At 36.6% G+C, this 23,153-nt stretch overlaps 1 protein-coding gene across 1 annotated transcript in view; it reads left to right on the forward strand.

Annotated features, from left to right (window-relative positions):
• LOC108965654 overlaps positions 1-23,153 on the forward strand; it is a 336,480-nt gene that overhangs the window by 280,971 nt on the left and 32,356 nt on the right. Inside the window, exons 7-9 of the mRNA XM_018928203.1 lie at positions 8,447-8,584; positions 21,618-21,709; positions 22,256-22,366. Coding sequence (XP_018783748.1) covers positions 8,500-8,584; positions 21,618-21,709; positions 22,256-22,366 — 288 coding nt within the window. The 5' untranslated portion in view covers positions 8,447-8,499. The remainder of the gene's footprint in view (positions 1-8,446; positions 8,585-21,617; positions 21,710-22,255; positions 22,367-23,153) is intronic.

A 23,153-nucleotide genomic window follows, 5' to 3' on the forward strand; every position in this document is an offset into this window, starting at 1 on the left:
CTTGATTGGCGTAGWCACCGCTTACGCGATTATAGCCGAGTTAACAGCAGCGCGCCACCCGTTTCTTCTTTTGCTACGTGGCGCCTATTAGATATTCTAAGTGAAGCCAGGTCCTTCTCCACTTGGTCCTTAAAACGGAGTGGAGGTCTTCCTCTTCCTCTGCTTCCCCCGGCGGGTACTGCGTCGAATACTTTCAGAGCTGGTGTTTTCGTCCATCGTATTTTTTTATTTTCGTAGCTAGTCGTATTTAAATGGTTCAAAACCATTTAATGATGATTGTTAAGTTCCTTACCGATGCCATGGCTGCTAAAAGTCGAGGTGCATCTTCCACATCGAAATTTCCAGAACGGAAGTAAGTGAACAATTGTTGTTCCACACGAACTGATAACTGAACTGATGTCGCCGTAAACTTCACAAATTTCATTGGTGGCTTCCGTGGTAATTTTTTTTATGTTTTTGGCTAGTTTTTGAACAGCTATAACTTTTTTCAACTAACCGGAATTTAATATTTTTTTGGTTATGCGAAGCTTTATAGAAATACATGGTATGACACAATATGATTGGTAGCAACGACATCTATAGACAAAATACGAAAACATTTTTTAATTACCAATATTAGAATATGGTTTGAGTGGTGTGTTGAAAAAGTAACGATAACTTTGTACTTTTTTAATTATTTGTTAAATATAATTATTTAATTGTCTACATTAACGATGTGGCTTTCAAAATAGGCCTGAGATGACTTTTAGCTTTCTCAGCGGCTTTGATCTATCTCACAAAACGTTACGTTAATTAGTGGATATGGAAATGATATATGAGCTCATGGCGAACATGGTAACTGGAAAACCACTGTAGTGTAGTTATGGCTAAGAATTCACGAACAAGCAATAAAGAGCGAAGTTTTAATAAAAAGTGTAATATTTTTTAATGTTTACTGAGAAAACTCAAGCTCATTACAACACGTATACATTCAAGTATCCGTGTGCGATTTGGAAATCGTAATTCTTATAAGCGTATTTTAATCAATCTTAATTGCAAATTAATGTGTCAGGCCTCGGAATATAATTTGAATCGACTGCTCTTAGTAACGCTGTAGAATGCAGTGAAAAATTTGGATTTATTTTAGTAATGTTCCAATGGAAGTTCTCAGAAATTGGAAACCAAATTTTTTTTTGCAATTTACGGATTTCGAAAACCTTTTATAATTCTGTCAAAATGTTGCCAAGATTGAAAAACCACTATTTTTGGGAAAAGTAGTTTAAAGCTGATTGAGTCACGTGAATAGTCAAAGTGAGACCGCGTTTGGGGATCTTCATTTTGTAAACGTTTAAATGCTTGATGCCTACATAAGAAAAGTGCAAAATAAACTTGATTTCTACAGACAAAAAGGTAAATGAATACCTCCTAGCCTTCACATGCTTATGGTAATATATACGTATGTCTACTTTTTTATTAATATTTTATATAAAACAAAATGCCAAACATCTCCGCATTTTAGTCGGTTATTTCTTCAATATCGGGTAGCTGATGTTGCAACCTCAATATTTTCTTGACAAATAAATTCTAGATCAACCAAACCTTACCAGTTTAGTCAAGGTCGACAAAAAGCTGACATTATATAGCAAATAATAAAAGAAGCAAATACAAGAGCAAGGAAATATCTTTCAAAATCTGTAAAAGTTGTGGACTTATTTGCATTTACAAACACTGACAACACCCTGTATAATGATGGCAACATTCCAGACACAACCCACTCCTGGCAGTATTTTGAAAAAAATCCACAGCTCCCGACATTTCTGAATGCATAAATAACTACAGTTTAACATTGCAAATACCACGGAAGACTTTCTGGTAAATCGCGCACTCTAACCCGCTCTTGTCAGAAAATATATGCCAAGCATAACTCGCCACCGGAAAGCAAGAATCAGCAGTCTAACACCTGGCACCGTTACTCGTTGGCTGGGAGTAGAACTCCAAAACTATTTGCATAAACTTAGGCGCCGCATTTTAATTCGAAGCGCAAAACACTACGGAGCTTAGTGCAACTGTGCTTCAGCTGCGGGGCAGTGCAGCCCTTTGTTGTAGTTGTATGCACGCATACATACAAACAACATTTGCATGCAGCAAGAGGAGGAGTTGACTTGTCTGTAGCATAATTTTGGACGCAAAGCGCAAATTGTTAATGCCGTACAAGTGGAAAAACAATAAAAACAACAACACAGCGGTTGCAGTCAACGCTCGGTGGCATGTGTGTATKCTTGTATATGTGCGCTGTGTCTAATTTCTATTTGATGTGGTTATTGTTGTTGCTACAAGCTTGTTGTCGTTTGTCGCAAAATACTTCAGGTCGCCATTGTCGGTCGTTGTTGGCATCCGAGGGTCAAGTTATGTCACAGCATGCCACCGCATTGCATTTAACCGCACTCAAGCAACAACAATAATAATAACAAAACGGTATGTTGTGCACACACATCTAAACTAACAGCTTGGCCAACGAACCGACAACAGATTTCTCTGTCAAACAAGCCGCAAAAGAAATTTGAAATTTTAATGCAATTTAAATAAAGACAGTGACAGCAACGAAAACAACAACAAAAAGAATAACTACACATAGAAGGAAAATAAAAACAAACTGAAAACGAAGAATGAGGCAACAGACAGACAGTGGAAGCGAGACAATGCGCACAGTCACACAGAGGAATGCTAATGTTTCAGTCACTCATACGTCATGGCGGGCAATAAGTAATATGCGCTGCCGTAAAGAGATTAAAAGGCGCATAGCATTCATGCAACACGAGCAGACCGTAAAACGAATAACTGCACAGCACCTCACTTGCTACGGTTTTCTTGCTACGCCTATAAAGTAATGCAATTGCTTTTTCTTCATATTCTTGGTAAAGTTCTTGGCTGCACTGGTGTCAGTGTTGCAACACCAAAAAGTCTAAGACAGCTTAAATGTTGTCAATAAGTGTACAACAACAAAAAACCGATTGTTGACGAAGTTCCACACTAAAAACCAAAGAAACAATGGCGATTGTGGCAACTGTGGTGGCAGCAATAGCAACAACAGCAGATTACAGAAGAAGCAACGCCAAACAAATAATGGCAAGTCTGCTAGCGCCAAGCTTATATACAATATACAAACACACAACTTGTGGCAACAATAAAATAAATTGCTTAAATGAAGTAAATTAACACAATAACAGCAAATGAAATGACAACAACAACATCAACGTTTGTGACAACTCTATGGTCTTACTTTGTTTTAAAAGCTAAGTGATAGTGAAATAGTCAGCCTGACAATGGCACACCGAAAACGCAGCGCAAAGTGAGGAAGCAGAGGAATTAGTGGGCATGCCAGCAATATGAGCTGCAGATATTAACAGTTATCCAGCCAACAACTAGTTGTGGACTTGTTCCACCGTTTGTATGTTTGTCTTGTATATGTGCATGCCACTAGCAATAACGGCGCTCAGCTGCTGGCAGTTAGTTTGCTTGCCAATCTTCGTTAAAACTGTTATATTAGAGTGTGCTGGTAAGGTGGAAGGAATTCGAAGGAATTATTTGAAAATGTTTATCCACCCAGTTTCTGGAAATGTCAAGTATTTTGTTTTTAATTTGTTTTAATTAACGTTTTGATGACAATGCATTGAGTTGGTTTGCGGTGGATAACGAAGACCGAAGTACATATGTTTTTATTTATTTTATAACAGATATAAATAAATCGAAATTTAAGGAAAAATATGTTAGTTAGTTATTATAGAAATTGAGTTATAATGGACAACGTTCGAATAATAAGGTTGGTTAAGTTAGGCTGGTAGTCAAATGAGCCATACATATCACAGTTTTGGTCCCTTGCGTTGCCAGATGGTTTTCAGTTACTACGTCCATACGGAGCAGTCGTCCTTTCGGATCTCTGCGCTTGACGCAAATTTCAACAGCCTTTGTAGTTTCACTATCGATTCCTCATGTTTACAAAAGTGTGTGTCAAAGAATAAAAACAAAAAATTGTTTTACACAATTTTTTACAATTTATAAAAATTACGACTTCCACTAGAGGTTTTTCAATTTATATTTCGGAAAAAGAAATGTCGGTATCTACTTGAGTTCGTCTTCTGTACACAAGTTATATACTCAATATATCTATTTTTTATATATTATATAAGCCAACCAACTTTTTAGAAGACATCAAATAAGCCACACTGCAAAACCTGAATTTACACATTCTCTATATATAACCATCTCTATTGGGATCTCTTGCAGAATATCTCCATTTCAAGCAGAATTTTCTGACACTTTAATTTCTAAAAGGAGGACACTTTTATCTTCAAAATGTTCATCACTTTTGGTAAGGATATGCAGTGACAAAAAACATTGATGAATCGACTACAAGACCCTGTTTTAAAATTCGAATGTATATAGCCATTTTAGGGATAATCTAACCTTAAATAAAATTCTATTCAACTTTGTTTCAGGTTAGCCAAGGTATGCTCTAATATTTCTCAGTTTTTTTTAGTCTAAACGTAATAATGAGGAATATTCTCTCAACAAATGAAATCGAAAGTTCAACAAACTTTAAGCCATACTTAATAACGGGAATGGTCTGCTAGTATTGAAACTATCTCAAACACAGAGAGAGAAGTTCGCGTATTAACAAATCTAAAGATACTATATGGGGTCTTCGATGATTCCTTCTGGATTTTGATGATAAGAAGACTTTTTATCAAGAAGCAATCTTTATGAAAGTTTTGACCAGTTTTAATATATTAAGTATTTCAAAGTAAGAGATATAAAAATCAACGAGAAATGTACGCTATTATTACACCGTTTTCGTTATTACCTTTTAAACTTATATTTACAATGCTGATAATATCAGAGATGAAAAGAGAGCTCTGAAGATTATTTGTTATAAAGTCATAGTCGAATATTGTGATCTAGACATGTAGATCAAGTGTTAAATATAGTTTGGAATACTCTCATAATTCTACACATCTTTTCAATTATTAAGAAATAAAATCTGATACACAAGCCGTAATTTGTGGCAACACTTTTAGCAAACACACCAGAGAACTATTTAATTACTGCTATTTGAGGTAAAGTTTTGGCTACTATCAAGGAATTCATCAAGGATCCCAGCAAGTTTATTGCTGCTGTTGAAACGACGGAAACGCCAAAATGGATGAGTGGGAGTCAAAAGACAATAACGATAGCGATTACGGCTTCTGCGACTAAACAGCTCAACACTAAATCTGAGTTAATTTTTGTGCACACCTGAATCCTCGTCTGAAAATATTCGAACTCACTTAAATTACCGAAAAAAAAGCTTAATATTTATGTAAATAAATTTGATTTTATTCATTGATGAACTGCAGCTTAGCTACTTGATGCCGGAGTATACTGAAAATATGCAATTTATCGTTGTTTAATGGGTCGATAGAAGATACTGTAGGATCATGATGGGAATACCAACTGGTCAGTGTCTTGTGGCGACACATGTCCGCAAAATGGGGCTAAACTAACGAGAAGACTGCAAGAAATGTCTACAGCAGGGCACCAAGGAAACAATGGAGCTTTCCTTATGCACTTGTGTCGCATTGACAAGACTACGCAGTACGCGTCTGGTGTCCCCACGGTATCACAGTGTATCATTGGAGGAGGTATTTAGAGACCGCAGAGTCTGTTAAAATTCGCGTGAAGAATGACTAATCATCTTGGACATAGCGATTGTACTCCATTGGAAAGAATCAAAACTGGTCTATGCGTGACTTATTTGCCTAGAAAAATACCCTTACCTAACCTAACTATAATGGGATTAGTCATCTTCTGGCTGCCGTATATTAAAAAAATTTCCTTACATTAGCCTCCAACACTTATAATCTTAAATTAATAGAAATAAATGATCTCGTATCGTGGTTTTAGTTCTTCACAGAATTTTTTCCACTTTATAATCCCACCATTACGAGTAACTAGTGTAAGTTCAGCGGACCTGCGCCACTTTTCGACTATTTCTCGGAAATAACTGTTTAGTTTTATTTAATTTGAATCGACTGTCCGCATGAGATTTCAAAAGCAAGTAGCTCGAGTTTCAGGATATTTTTGCCGCAAACGAGAGCCAAGCAAAGGCAGAACTAAGCGCTTTAGTTTCGAGCAAAGTACATAAGAAGATAAAGGCACAAATAACAAATTGTGCACATATCTTTTGCAATATATGATATATATTTGTACAATACGTATGTATGGGTGCAAATACATACTTACATATATGGTGTTTAAAGAGCACATTTGAGGTATTGACGGAGTCTTGCACAAATTTGGAAGTATAATGCACAAAAAAACGCATGTCTGCGTAGACTATGTACACTTGCCATGTAAATATATATGTATTTGTGGTAAATATAGATAGCGCATTTGCTTTTTGTTTAGTGTATTTCGCTTAGCAAATGAAGATTTAGTGGTCATGTGCAGTGCTTACGACAGCATTTGCACTAGTTATTGTCCGTTTGTCCCTTAGTCTTATATATCTGTACACACATACATATATTCGCATCTATAGAGAAATAGTGAGTCTACAAATGCATTTATAATACAGACATGCAAGCTCGTGAATGGAAAAGCAGTGCATCTTGTATAAAGCATATGCGCATAAGTTAGTGCCTCTCTTCATTTTATATACATACATATATTGCATACTATATATGTATGTACTTATATGTCTAGTTAGTTACGCTTCGTGTATTTACTTAGCTGATATTTGCTTTGGCTTCCTTGATGCCCTCTGCTTTACACAGCTTATTGGTCTAGTCATTAGAGTTACTCGTAAACAGATTTGCTATTTAGATTACACTAAGTGACAGCCGTCGGAGCATGCTTTTTTATATTCCTGCTAATCCAGACGAGCATATTTGGAGGCATTCAAAGCTATGAAAGGGAAACTTAAGTGCACATACTTGTGGCTTAATGATCACTTAATCAATTAATACCAAATAATGCACTTTGATTTGGTTGTTTTGCTTTTTAAAGCATATATTTAGACCCTTCAAATCACCTAGTACCTAGTTTCATTTTGAATCCAAAGAATCTGAAGACAAAACAAAAATCATTTATTTCAGTTTTCCATTTAAAAGTCCCTGCCGGTTTGAGACATCAATGAAATTCTTTATTCCTGTGAAAGTCGATGCCATTATGTATGGAACTCAATTTATTTTCCATGGCCACGACGCTCACGCTTGCAACGTCCAGATACTGTACCCAATTTTCGACGGTTTTCAAGCGTAAATCGTCCGATGCTGTTATAATTTCACGTTCGATATTTGCACCAAGTTAATCAATCATCGTTGGCTTGTTAGCATAGACCATAGGCTTGGCGTAGACCCATAGAACATAGCCTCACGGCGTCAAATCGCACGACTGCGGCGGTCAATTGACTGGCCCATTTCGTGAGATAACACATTCACCAAAATTGATTTTCAATAAATCGATTGTGACATTCGCTGTGTGGCTTGTGTCGCCGTCCTATTGGAATCACATATTGTTCAAGTCTCTATCATCTAATTTGGACCAAAAATATTCGGTTATCATTGAGCTGAAGAATATTCATTGACCATCACGAAAAAAGTACTGCCCAACGAGGCCGCCGAGCCATAAACTGCACAAAACCGTAATTTTTCCGGTATCAGTGGTGACTCATGGCGTATGTGTGGATTGCTGCCTCAGCAATACAGTTGCTTAGCCCAATTCATGAACATACGACGACACTGGTGGTCCAGCGGCTTCAGTATGCGTCAATTTGACCTTGTCAGGCTGTAGGTCAAGATTTTTTGGCAAAATTCGCCACAATGACGTCACATAGACGCCCAACGCTTAAGAACGACGAGTGAGAGACTGATTTGGGTCTTCCTCAATTGATGCGCTGGTGGAAGCAATATTCTCGACACTACGGGCACTTGTTTGTCTCACTAGCACAGGAACATTTTGTACTGTACCTGTCGATTCAATTTTTTCCACAAGACGCTCAATTGTTGACCTGACAGAACGATTATGTCTACCACTGACCCCGAATTTNTTTTTCCACAAGACGCTCAATTGTTGACCTGACAGAACGATTATGTCTACCACTGACCCCGAATTTCGGTGGTAAATTTTAATAATTTGGACTCGTTGTTGGATCACATGTCTTTCCATGGTGAAATGGCAAGCTGTATTGAAAATAAATGTAAAAAGGAGGGGGGAAAATATGGCGCAGTTTGTTGTCCCTATCGGTCTACTCTAGTAGCGTCCCTATTGAAACACCCATTACTTCAGTTAATTTTTCTTGTTTTTTTTTTTCTTTCCTCCTTCATAATTTGAATAATAATTATCTACGCAAGTAAGAAACACTTATTACTTATAAATATCTCAACAAAAGCTCAAAATTTATAACTTTCACCCAATTTCTCTTATTTTACAGCTAATCAGCAACCAAACGTCCCTTTTTCCACAGCGTAAGCAGTTACAGCAATCATGTCTAAAAGAGAGCGACTATTTCACGAATGGTTCAATCTGTTCGCACTGATCTGGATGATAATCACCGACATATGTTTCAACGGTAAGTAACAGTAATTAAGCATTTGCATATTCATCGTGCATAAATTACGCACACAGTCACCAATATAAAGTAGCAAACAACATTAAAGGAATGCGAGAAAGTAAAAGAGCGCACGATAAATGTGTTAATAGACTTTTAAAATATATTTGTTTTCCTTCGTTTTTTTACACAATTTCGAAATGCAAATTGTAAGCTGCCAGCTGCTGAAATAATTTACGAAAACACGCCATCACACATACATATGCAAATGTGTTGCACTTACTCGTTTACTCGTTTTTTATGCGCGCAGATTTTTTAATCACCCTTTGCGCAAATGAAATGCATTTATTTATTTGTATGCCATTAAAATTCCAAATATCGCAATTTATTAAATGCGTTACCCGAGCCAATAAAACAGGACTCGAAAAAACACACAGAAAAGCTTAAAATTTCATGTAGCGCGAAAAAAATTGGTGAATATTTATATGGATAAATTGAGTTGTGAAACATTTGCTCGGCGTCGATAAACACTCGACAGCGCGAACTTGGCAATAATTTCACGCAATGCAGTGCATAAATGTCAGTAGAAACTACCGCATTATTTCTCTGGAGAAAAAAATGCGCCAATGAAATAGTGATGAAGTGGTTGCATTAGGGTCCGTAGAGCTTTTCTTTGTAAACCTTATTCAATAGAGAATCATTCTTAAGAACTTTTGATTTCAACTCCAAATTGGAATTTTTGCTTTCGAATTAAGCACTTTATTCAGCTACAATTCTTCTCAGTTGAATAAGTGCTGCTCGCCAAGAGGCTTGAAATGTCTGGTTGGGAGTTATACTATAATATATAATACTATGAAAGACAAGCGTAAGATGCACGTATATAACTAATTATGACTGATGATTATCACTGATCGAGTATTGAAAAATTCTTTAAAATTTATAAATTCACCAAATAAACACTTCCAATACAAAAGAGAATTATAGCAACGGTTTTATCACATAATATGCCGAATTAAATCTCAGTCTCAGATCGACTATTGGAGAAATTTCCTGTCTCGCATGTGGAAATCTGAGATTCGAAGAGCTGATTATACGAAAGTGAGAGTCAGAAGCATCTATTGCATGCTCGAATAATTAAGAGAGTAGTAGACTTCTCCTTGAGGAAATGGGAAATAAATTTTCGAGCACTTGATCACTTCAACAGTCACTCGCTAAGCAAATATCGTCCATTTAAAAAAAAAAATAAAGTTCTTCAAAATCTTTTTCTCTTGAAAAGCTTTTAAATTAAAGGGAAAACAATTTAAAGGGCATGTGCTTGTAATGCTTGGACTTTGATTAGAAGTTTGAATTTCTGCGGCCAAATTTATACATTACAAGAATATTTGTTGGAAACATGGCCTTCCACTATTCACAATTTAACCTTTAATGTTCCCTGGTTTTAAGAGACCAGTGCAGAAGCCTCGATAAAATCATACAAAAGAAAAACAATCGTAGTACTCATCACTATGGAGGAGGCTTGGGTCTATCATCATGATCTTAAATCAAAACAAGAGGTTAAAAGTGGTATGAGCCTGGTTGTTCGGCTTCGAAACGAGTTAGTGTCCGAAAATCGTCCAAGAAAGTTATGGCATCAGTTTTTTGGGATGCGAGAGAAATTTTGTTTATGGATTACTTGTCAACTGGTAAAGCAATTATTTCTGAATATTTTTGCAACGGTTTGCAAAAGAAAAATATCATTATTCATTAGGACAATGCACTTTGTCATAAGAGCATTTTGATAATGGCTAAAATCCGTGAATTAAAGTTCGAATTGTTGAAGCATTCTGATTCTCACTTCAGGGATGTGATCCACAGATTGGAGGATCATTGAAGCAAGTGTATTAATATTCAGGGAGATTATACTGAATAATAAAGGGTATTTTGAATCATAAAATTGAGTGTTTCTTATCAAAAGTGAAAACCTATTGAACAACCTGGTACGTACGTTGTATAGGGAACCTAATTATATCTATTTTTAGCAACACTAAGTACACCATGAATACGGCACATACTAATAAAATGTTCCCAGAGATCCAGTAAGGTACCTCAGATACCATTACAAATCTTATGGAGTGAAGGGAACCGGATGTTATGTGTTTGTTATATGGCGGCTAAGTCAAGTTTTCACTAAATTTTATCCATTTTCAGCACAAGGATACACTATTATCAGAAAAACACAAAAGATTATACCTGAGTTTCAATTTTTATATCTTACACATTGACCGATATTTGCCGTAAAAAGTCAGCTTTGGAAACTAGACTATAAATATTCAGTAAATAAGGGCTTGAATAGTGTTTGGTGGTTTTAAATCATAAGATGACATACATTGAAGGTATTATTCCTGCAAAGTTTTATACCGTTATGTTTCTTGGTTCTTGACTTATTCACGAAAGAGAAAATATTCAAATGGAATTTAAAAATATGTTATATGGGAAGTGGCACTGTAACAAAAAAAAAAAAATTTATTAAAATGTTCTATATCGTATTTGGTTGAAATCGGTAGAGCGGGCTGCGAGATATGTTATTTTACTTAATTGCAGGTGGTGCCTCACCCGGGTTACAATTTTACACTGGCTCGTATAAAACCCTCTCATACAATTTGGGGTCTAAAATTGAATTTCTGTGGAGTATTTAGTTATTGATTTATCGCGTTTCTAGTAGTTTTTAACGGATATATGGGGTGTGAGCGGGGTTATCATCCAACTTCATCTAATTTGGCTATTGTAATTCTTCACTCCTGTAATCCTCTGAATCAAATTGTAGTTCTATATCTTATTTTATTACTCAGCTATGATAAAAATTAAACATTTTCCCTTAATGACGTTTTGTGGGCGTGACAATGGTTCGCTTAGCTTTCACATACATAATAAAAAGATTTACAAATTTCAATATGCGCGCTATCTTGCTATCTTAATAAAAGAAAGTTTTCTTTCCTTATAAAAGTGCTCTTTTGTACTTAGATTGGATAAAATCGAATGAATGCACGCTGTAGACCCCATTTAACTAACAAGACTTTTGTACTGGAAGGCATTAATCCTTGTGAGTTGCAAGATTATAAATGTTCGGTTATACCCGCACTTACTCTTACCTACTGTTTCATACAAATTACTCCGACCCCCTCCCCTTCCTTTTTCGGACTATTGTTTTTTTTTTTTTAATATTGATTAAAAAAGTTAAAGTAATCTAAGAAAACATGAATACTGCTGATGGTAGCCTCACCCTAATGTGCTTTCGTATGAAAATATTTTTTATTTTCATATTGACAATTTCGACAACAACCTCATCACTCTTTTTAGTTGCTGTTCTTGCTTTTGTTTTCGTTGTTGGTGTTGCTGTCAGCAATGCGGCAGTTAATTTAACTTTAATCACATATTCGGTTATTTCATTTTTAATTGTGTCCTCAGCCTTATTTCTCCCCACACACGGGCGCTGTTGTTGTTTACCGATGCTGCCAAAGTGATAAAAACAACATACTTTTTATTACCCAATCGGTGATCATAAAAATGCAGAGTTGAAAAAATCGAAGGAAAGAAGCCGCTATTAAAATGGAGCGGTGCTGAGGAAATGTAGGAAATTCGTGAAATGTAGCGTATGCAAATTTCGCATAACGTCATGGGAGGCGAACGGAACCGGTGGCGACTGGTCAGGCGAGCAAACGGTCGATCGGATGAACGACGGGCGGACGCGCAGACATAAGCTGCTGCAATTGAGTTATAAAAATGCAATGATGCACTCTCAGCGGTGGAGGTGCGCGAAGCGGATTGTCTCCTTTATTATTTATGTGGCGCTGCAAAAGGCGGCAGGCGGTTGTTCGTGCTGGTTGCATCCGCGCGTACCTGTGGTCGATTGGTTGTTGGACTGTGGACTCTTCAGCCTTAACCTCACTAACCGCTCGCTCGCATGTCGGTCCGTTGCAAAGTTCGCGCACAAGCTCAAGGTGGGTAGCAATTTCAATTATTGCGAAACACTGATTAAAAAATGCCAATAAAATGAATGCCTTAAAGGTGTGAGTGATAAATGTGATTGCGCGCACAAAGCCGCGAATGATCCAAAATTCAAATGTATGAAATGCAAACGATTTTCGGGAGTAAATTTTTTTAAATAAAACCAATTTACGACAATGATAACAGGAACTGAAAATATAAAAGAAAATAATTCTCGCAAAGCAAAAAATCATCAGTGGTTCAAAGAAAAATCAATAAGTAGCTAAAAAATAATAATTTTCCCAGAAATTTTTACAATTTTCACTTCTAATTCGTTTAGGCTGAACACATCTTACCAGTTTAGGCCACTTGTTTTTCGTACAAACCAAAGTAGCAATATTTAAAGGCCATTTGGATCCGTGAAACAGACTCAAAGAAAATTACGACACTATATCGCACAAGCAAATGAGAATAACCGTAATTTTCGAAATATAACTTACGAGTTCAAGAATTTTAATTCAAGTAAGTCCCTTAAATATATGAGTTTTGATGTTCAATCACTGTTACTAAACTAGTCCACTACGACTATAACAGTCTTCTTTTTATCCATATCCTTCCATATTTTGTAGACTTATTTGTTGACATCTTTAACATTTACCCTTACTGAATTGAGCAAAAAGACCACGCTGTAGACCATACGTCAGACCCGATCATGAGAGACCTTCACAATATAGACCGAAGCGACAGTCTGCGAGAGAGCCAAGAGGCACTTATTTACCGAAGGATTCCCTTGGAAAATTACAGAAGAGAAGTGGAAATGGCAGAGCTGGAACAGATGAATTCGCTCTTCGCAAGACTGGGTGGAGACCTATGTACGCCTATGCCAACTTTCGATAGTGCAAGCTTATTCAATGGGCTTAAGAAAAGAGTGTAAGGGAAGCGTTTGCGATACATAAAGATCTGTGGGACCCATTCCCGAAATAGGGGACCGTAGTTGCACTCCGTTCACACCGAAGGTTCTTATATATACTAGGAAGCTAGTACTTTCGTCTCAAGAAGCGCAACCCGGCTGTCAACAATGAAAGCACACTAGAATATGTAAAGGTGAAGAGGGATATAATTGAGATCCTAGAAGTCACAGTAAAGCTAGATGACGCAGGTAAGCGAGCGGGATTCTATCCGCCCCCTCGAGGAAACCCGAACTTAACCGTGAAGTTTCTTTAAATAAAGCTGCATAAAAACAAAGTGGCCTCTGCCGAACTCCTACTCAATTTAGAGGGAATCGGCTACGATGCGGCTTTAGTTCTGGAAACGTGTGGATCGGGACGAAATTAGTAAACATAATGTACATATTTTACGACTGAGAAAAACTAAATAAGAGCAGCCATAGTGATAAATAAAGTATCCAATAATATGTTGTTCTATACATCTCTTCAGATGATCTGACTGCATTAAGGATGGCAAGGATTATACAATATTTCTTCCATCTTGTTACATGCCTCATGATAATGAAGCTCCGCCGGTAGTCCATACAAGAACTGTATTTGGATCGAAGAGGACGCGTGCAGAAATTCACATCGATCTCTCAAAAAATTTGAGACTAGTTTGCGTATTTGTTGTAGGCAGACAAATGGATATGACTAAGTCGACACAGCTTGCCAAAACGATTATTTAAATTAGGTATAGGAAACTTGATGGCAAATTTAGTACACCCTGTGGAGGGTGTAGAAACTTAATTAATATTTACATTATAAAGATCGTGATGCGTAGTTGAAAAGGACACATTCTTATGTTCCACCACTAGTCTTAAAAGCTAAGGTTAAGAACCATCTTCTGCTCTTTCTTGTCGTTAGCAAATCAGTTCTTTTAGAAACTGAATACTACTAAGCTGTCTTCGTACTAGTAGCTGGAAAATAATATTTAATTCGACTAAACTTGTAAAAGGTGTAACCCCTCGATGCGATTACAACTACTTATAAAATATGCATGTATGTATATGTCTGCATTTGACAGGCCAGACGATACTCAACTGTCACAAATTGACATTCTTCACATATTTTTTCATAATTACCGCAACTTTTTCCACTCAAATTCATTTTCAATTGTTGTCTCTCTCGCTCTCATTTCCTTAATGATGGTTAACGTTTTTTTTTTTTATATTTTTTCCCCCTTTTTTTTCGCTGAGCGATTGTTCGCATGCTGTGGCGCAACGCTTGATTTTATTTTTTCAGTGAAGAGAGTTTTTAAATTTTTTATTTTAATCTCTCGCATTTTATTTTATCCTTTTGATTGCCTTATTTCATTATGATTTTTATTGCTGTATTGGAGTAATTAAGTTTTCTGCGCCTGCAAGTAGCGTGAAAAGCGCACAATTGAATTTGTATTGTGCTGCACATGCCACAACGGCCATGCACTCACACCACAGCACACACTAGCAATATGTTGGTGCTTTGCCACCGCAGCAATTTTCTTCTTTTCACACTCCACTTTGGGGAGGTGTGCGAGCATGAAATTAATACATTAAGTGTACAAGCAATTGCATTAAGTCGCACACACACACAATTACTCATATACTCGTATACAAATCACCCTATATTAGCTGCATTTTCACAGTATCTTTTATTGCTGTTGTTGTTCTTGTTGTTGCTGCTCGTTTTTATCATTGCTTTAAATTTGTCAATAATGAGAACGGCCAATTTGTGAAAATGTGGCATGTGCCACAGTGTTGCCAGCGACATTTGCTTATTGCATAATGTGTCGCTTAATGAAGGAATCTGCATATTTTTATCACTTATTATTTGTACATAAATGAATTTTGTGTACTTGTGGCATGTGCACAGTTAACACGATTGTTACAACAATTTACGCACTTCCAATGATGAGTTAATCCATTATATGGACGTACGTACACAAATATAATTCCTGTGTGTTTGTGTGAGTACATATGTCAGTGAGCGCCTGAGCGATTAATGGCTGATAAGCTTTTATCAAATACACTTTATGAACATATATATATATTTGCATTAGTTTAATTTAAATGGTATACATATGGCTGGAACATATTTGATCAATTTGCTTTTAAGCCAACTATTTTATCAAAAGTAAGTTATGTGACATTTAAAATAAATTTGTTGGAGAAAAATCATGTTCGAATATTTTTGCAAAAATATGTATGGATATCTGTATGAATTTGAGAACATTAGCTTGAAATAAATATAAAAGATACTCAACAGTTTAAGACCTACTTTTTTAAAGAAAAAATAAAGAAACTTCAAATTTAACGGAAAATGACTCGTTCGAGCATTTCGAGTAATAACTGGCGTGTCATTTCAAAGGCCTGAATCGAAGCGACATTGTCCGCATAGACTCTACATTTTATACATTACACAAGCGGTGTGATATTACATGATTTTGGTGGCCAACCGACCGACACAAAACGTGAAATTATATGTTCACGTAAGTGTTTTCTCAATAAATGCATTTAGATTTATGCGATGTGTGAGAAGTGACGCCGTCTTGTTGAGACCAAACGTCGCCGAGATCGCGAACTTTCGATTTCAGGCATCAAATAGTCAGTTATTGTGGCGGAATAATGGTCGCCATTGACGGTTACATTCATTTTTAAAAAAATATGGACCCATGTTTCCAGTCCACAAATCACACCATACTTTGAATTTCTTTTCCTTGAATCCTTTCAGGTGTATCTTCGTGCTAAACGCGGCAATTTTGCTTGTTTACATACCCGTTTAACCAGAAATTATATTATGGCTTCATCGCTGAACAAAATTTGGTTCGAAAGCATCAGATCTTCTTGGAACTTTCCAAGAGTCCATAATCGCTTGGGAAGGTCGAGCGGATTCAGTTCTTGCAGAAGCTATATTTTGTATGCTTTCAATTTAAGATCTCGTCGTAAAACGCGCAAAGTCGTTAATACGTCAGTCCGAGATGCTGCAAACAACGCCGAATCGACTTCCGACGGTCTTCATCATTGAACATGAATTTTCGTAATTAAGTTAAACTATTTCTAAACATTGTTTAGTCGTAAGTGTTTTCCAGATGATCAGAATGGTTGAGTTACTTGGATTACCTGTTCTACATAAAGATTTAAAAATAAATTTAGTAATTAAAATAAAAAAACAAAATGAAGCGTTACTCAACGTTACTGGGGTTTTCCATCTCTTCAATGACAAATCCAGGAGACAAACCCTTAAATATCTGAGACGATATTACTGGACAGAGGAAAAACATGTTTCAGCGTTGCTCGCTGGCTTATTTCCCTCAGTATGTATCATCGTTAATTATGCCGCTTGTACTCGCAGGTGTTGTTAGTAAGTTGTGACATGCCACTAGGCCGACAACCGTCCTATAGATCTGTCGGGATCGTCTGAGTAAAAAGTACAATTGTTTTTTTCTGGGCTTTTTTACATGTTCTTGGCGAACAGGCATATTCTTATGGCATCCTATCTCGCCTCGTTCGGTCTGTCAGCACTCTGTCTTCTTGCTTCTAAGGATATTCTCTGACGTAGTGCGATGTGGGATCATTGCCTTGATTGCGGCCTGGGTTTCGACGTTTCTATTGTCAACCTTGTGTTTGTTTCTGAATTGTTAGCTATCTCAGCTGCAATCTTGACCACAAAGCCTGAGATCCAGATCCGTGTAATAGAGTCCGTCTCTTATTCCATTAGGAAGTTTGGAGGTATTTGTTTAGCATTGTAAGTTCCGCTGGCGAGATGCATGCTCCTGCGTCATCCACCCTCTTGTAGTGTGAAACCACTGTCAGATATAACCAATATATAACCATTTTATAACTAGAACTCCAATTTTGTTTCAATATGAGTGTTTCTACTATTAGCTTTTTCCATCACTTGTAAAATTGTGAAAAGTGATATTACGATATTTTTCATTTTAAGTGACGATATAATCAATCAACTATCACCACACAAAAACTAAACGTTTGCTTTAGCCAAGAAATCTCTATGTAAACCTCATTTGCTAACTCTTACAATATTAACCAAAAAGTGATTTAAATTTTCTTCGAATTCGCCGCCTTTTGTAGCAAACACTTGCAGTCGGCGCGCCTGCGATATATTGACTTTCGTCTGCGCTGCGGTTAGCGGCAATGACAGCGCTAACGGGGCAACGCAGAATTGGCTAATAGCTGCTGGTGAAACCACTTAATTATGTGTCAAGCACAGCAATGCGTTGCCACTACACACATACATGCGCTTGTTGCACATTGCACACACACACATCCATGCATAAGCACACACGCGTGTTCGATTGTGCGCGCGTTGGGCGCTCTCTGGCTCTGTTAATATTTTATTATGTTAATATTTCACATAATTTGCGTTTTTCCGCTGTGTTTTTGTGATGGCGCGCATATTTCATTAAGCTTTTTGTTTGGCATTTGGCGCAATTTAGCACGTTTTTGCAACTAGTTTATTTATTTCACGCATTTATGTTTGTATGTAACACGGCGTTTGTGTGCGTCGCTGGGCGGGCAAACCGCAGAAACTGCTGTGCGTATGTGTGTGTTTGTATAGCAATTGTCAGCCGTTACTTGTCTGCATTTAATGTGCCGCCACATTGGCAACACCAACAATGGTGGCGAACAATGCCGCAAATGCTGCTGCCATCAACGCTGCTTATACACCCATAATTAAATTGTTTGTTGTGTTTTTGTGATTTTGTGCGTGCATATGCTCTTATAAAATACATATCTTGTTTGTGTGTGTGTGTTTTTTTTTACTTTTTCACTATCAACGGCCTTTGTTAGCATAGAATAATATAAATTAATTTCATTCGCCATCATTTAAGCTTAATTAATTTCTATAATCGCATATTTTGTTATCGTGCACAGCTGGCAAAAAATAATAACGGCATATTTTTACATGCCACATTTTTGGCGACGAATGTGACAAATAAATAATATTTTTTTTTTTTTTTAGATTTTTTCCATAAAAAAATTATAGAGATTTTCAGATAATAGGTCTGTTTTCATTATTAAAGTGGTTTTCAGATGAAATACGTTGGTTGAATGGTTAAAATCGTCGCCTGTTTAAAGATTAATTTTAGAAAGATTTTAAACGTGAAATACTATAAAAATTAATCCATCATTGGAACTTAATTCTAAATTACCAGCTATTTTCACTGAAAAATAGTTGGAAACATTTATTTCTTATTAAATAGAATGAGATTTTTTAGAAATAAAAATGCTTTAAAAACTTTATATATGCACATCGTTGAGAGGTTATATCCCTCTAGTTTATATAATTTATATTAGGTTGTCAAAAAAGACTTGCGGTATTTTTGCGGTATTTTTGCGGTATTTTTGCGGCATTTTTGCGGTATTTGTAATGTATTTTATTGAATTTTCAATTGTTCATAAAATTTTTTTTATGTCTTATGCCCAGCTCTTGACCGATGATACGGCTGCTACTATGCCGGTCTCTTTCGGAAAATTCAGCGATTTTATCGCAATTTTCGACGACAGGCGCATCTTCGATCACGTCTACAGCAGACCGAAAACGTTGAAGCTATCGTTGTGCGGTGGAAATGGAAGCTGTATCGGGTCCATAAACTGCACAAATTTTATTGGCGGCTTGAGATGCATTTTTGCCTTTATCGTAGTACTACTGTAAATATATATATGTCATATATATATACAATCAATCAAACACGTGTTAGCGCGTGAAATGAGCTTTCCAAAAAGGTATAGCATGACCCGATGCGACGAATAAAACCTGAACTACGCGCTCTCAGCGCCAACTATCGAAAATACCGCAAGACTTCTTTGACAACCTAATATTTTGACATGGTCTTACTAAGTTTCAAAAATGTGATAAAATCACGACAGAACCATTATTTCGTCACATAAATAGCCAATGATTTCTAACTAATGTCAAAATTTTATATTCAGATCTCTCGAACTCATTCGTAAAAGCATAGAAGGCCAAGCTATCTTTTCATGTTTATACAGTGATTGTCACTTAAAGTTGTACACAGAACAAAAATGTATAAAATGCTATATTTATTAATATTTGAACTTGTTATTTAACCATAAAAAGAAAATAAATTCAGTAGTTAACTTAGCATAAGAAAAATTTAATGCACACAACTCAAACATTTTGCGTGTCACCAAAAATCGTACACGATATTTTATTGGAACAAATAGGAAAGCAAGAATAATTGTTTTACTTAATAATTTTTTGTTCCGCATTTTTCGATCCTAATCCTTTTTGGCATCGAGTTGACTAACTTTTTACATGTATCGGCGCTAATTTCGCTCCACACTTCATCAAGAGCCTTCTTGAGGTCGTGTTACTTAGATATATTATGCTTTCGTTATTTACTTCAAGATGATACTACAGATGATGACGATGAGCTGTACGAGATATACGACGACATTGACATAGTTCAGCGAATTAAAAGACAGCGGCTACGCTGGCTAGGTCATGTTGTCCGGATGGANCGCAGTACCCGCCGGGGGAAGCAGAGGAAGAGGAAGACCTCCACTCCGTTGGAAGGACCAAGTGGAGAAGGACCTGGCTTCACTTGGAATATCTAATTAGCGCCACGTAGCGAAAAGGAGAAACGACTGGCGCGCTGTTGTTAACTCGGCTATAATCGCGTAAGCGGTGTCTACATCTATCAAGAAGAAGAAGATACTACAGATGCTCGATAACACTCTTATACGTAGATTGCGGGAGTTTTTAATACCTTTGGGCAGTTAGACCGTGCATTAAATGAGTTATGTTTAGGGTCACTGTACGCGTAAAGCTTATATGTGGATCGGAATTACACTTTCTCAGCACTTGGAATTAAATTTCCTTTGAGAATAATTATGTTATCATACTGGTTCATAATATTGTCGATATAAACCAAATTACCGACTCCGTGCGCTGACATACAGTCCCACATCATCGCGTGTTCTCCTCCATGTTTCGTAGTTGCATGCAAATTGGTTATGTCAATCTCTGTACTTGGTTTTAAAATATTTCGAAATATCACTGTAGATAACTTAAAAGGCAATATCCGACCAAATACAATTTTAGTATTCGTTGGTTTCTGAGAAATCTTTTTCAAATAATTAGCTTACGATTTTAAGCGACGTCACACTTTCGAGCATTTAACAGTGTTGCCAGAATAAAACAAAACACAAAGAAGAGACTCCACCCTTTTCGGAACTCTTTATTATAATACTTTTCCTAAGACAAATATATGTTGTAGTAAAATTACAATTGTGCAGAAAAATTCTTTGTTGTGGAAATTAATAAGCAAATTGGAAGTTCGACGTTTCTCTATGATTTGAAGTGACATTCACTGCGCTATTCACATTTAATATTTCTTCCGTATATAGCTTTTAGAATTTTTTCAACCGATGCATATTTTAGTATCTAAGCTTTTGGTGTTCGGTAAAAAGTTTTGATTTGTATTTGTTCCGAAGTATATATTTTGTATCTTTCGTTTTTTTAAGGTCTTAACCTTAATTTCTTTCTTGCACGACCCTATGATTATAACTTTTTTTTAAATTATGTAATTGTGTAAAGCTTTTTAAAGCGAAGAGATAAAAAATACTTGAAAAGAGAAAACATCTTTTGTGATAAAAAAATAAAAAAGGGCAAATATTTAAAAAAAATTGTTGGGCCTTTCTTTAACTGACAATAAAATTTCGTATTCCTTAAAATTTGTGTACATCAAATCACTATTTGTTCTATTATAAAATAAATAATAATTCAACACGGGTGGCAACAGCTCCAATTTTTTTACAAAAAATTTGTGTTGTACCTTTCTGTAAAAAAATTATGTGTCGTTAAAATTTGTTGCATAAAATGTGTGACAAGCTGGCGCATTTTTTAAACAAGCCTCTGCATATACTGTTTATCATAATAAAAGCTGGTTGAAAGATCGTATTATTCTTTTTTATATGCACATGCATTATATGTTTATAATGAATTTTAATATATACAGCAGTTGTGAATAATTACTTTAACTTTAAATTAATTACAATTGTAATATATTCCGCATTATCTTTTCTTTTGAAAATATAACAACGCATTGGTTACTCATACGCCGTGCATCACACCGACAGCGCACTGTTTGAAGGACCTGAAGATATTCGTGCCGGAGGCGGTTATAATGGGCAACGCAGCAACGCTCTCATGCCAGTACGACCTGGGGCAGGTATGTTAACATTAACCGTTATATTTTATTTGTAGTTGTGATGAACGCTGGTGTTTAATTCCCATACGCATCCCAAATATTTGCGCAATTTTCCCACAGTAGGTGTGCCATTTCGCTGCACTTGCAATACCAACATGCCCCCAGCAGGCGACAACTATTGCTGTGAGCACTTAAAATTTGTAAACATAACTTGCTTTCTGTCATAAATACTAGGCACCGTGCAGCGCCGCTGCCATTAATTGTCACTTGACAGTTGCCACTGTGCAATCTGCTTGGAACGCTGCCATCACCCGCCATTCATTACGTCCGTATTATTTTATTTAGAATGTCTGGCATGCTGTTCACTGTGAGCTTCTCAATTAAATTAATTGCACGGTAATTCGTCTCTAATTCCACTTGCCACTCGCCTGCTGGCACACACGGCCTCGACACCAGCACTCTTCTAGCCCTGCTGTGTGTCTATTTTTGCGCTTCTTCTTTTTGCACTTATTTGTTAACTATTTTTGCTCTGCTTCTCACTCTCTCTCTCTCGCTTTCTCATTGCAGGCTGCTCTCTATTCGGTTCGCTGGTATTTCGACACTGAGGAATTCTATCGCTATGTGCCCAAGGAGTCACCGCCCACGCTGGTCTTTCCGGTGTCTGGCATTAATGTCGATGTAAGTCACAGCGATTTTTTCTCAACCACCTACCATACCTCTTTCTCGTCTCTCAGCTGGTATACGATGCTGTAGCGCATCGGCTATTACTCTAAACAAAGTATTGCTTAACTTTCTGTTATTAGTTTTATGCTTTTGTTGTTGTTGTAACGCGATATTTATGCCGTTGGCAATAAATTAACATTTTCATGCGGCGACACGTACGACAGCAACATGGTCAATAACACAAGAAACAAGCGGGAATGTGGAAGAAAGGCTTCACTGGGTGTGCCTATACATCTCAATGCGTTAATGTGAGTGTATGGTAATGTGTTTTTGTGTCCTTGTGATCACTCGGCGCTTTTGCTTTGTCTGTGATGGTATGTGAAAATAAATCGCTTGTTGCTTTTGGCCACTTGGAGCGTCTTTCTTTGTTGTTGTTGTTATTATTTTTTGTTTTGACGTCTTGGTATGTACATTCCATGTGACATATTTTCTTGTTCTACCCTGTTCCATCTTTTCAGTGGCTTTTGGTAGTTTTATTTTTGTCATTCGGTGCGCGCAGAAATATGCGCCAAAATTCTCCCTTGATTGTTCTTAATTGCGATTTGCGTTTGTTGATTGATGAAATGCTCAAAAATCTGAATGCGCGCCTTCATAAATATTACTGACATATTATTTGGTTAATGCTGAGAGTAATCTAGTTATCCATGTACCTTATATGTATATCTATACTTATGCATATAAAAGTTTTCTCGGTGTGAAGAAAAGAGTTATCTGCATTCATTTTATTTAATTTCTCAAGAAA

Source organism: Bactrocera latifrons, unplaced genomic scaffold (genome assembly GCF_001853355.1).
Source record: "Bactrocera latifrons isolate USDA-ARS-PBARC rearing strain unplaced genomic scaffold, ASM185335v1 scaffold_144, whole genome shotgun sequence".
NCBI classification, from domain to species: domain Eukaryota; kingdom Metazoa; phylum Arthropoda; class Insecta; order Diptera; family Tephritidae; genus Bactrocera; species Bactrocera latifrons.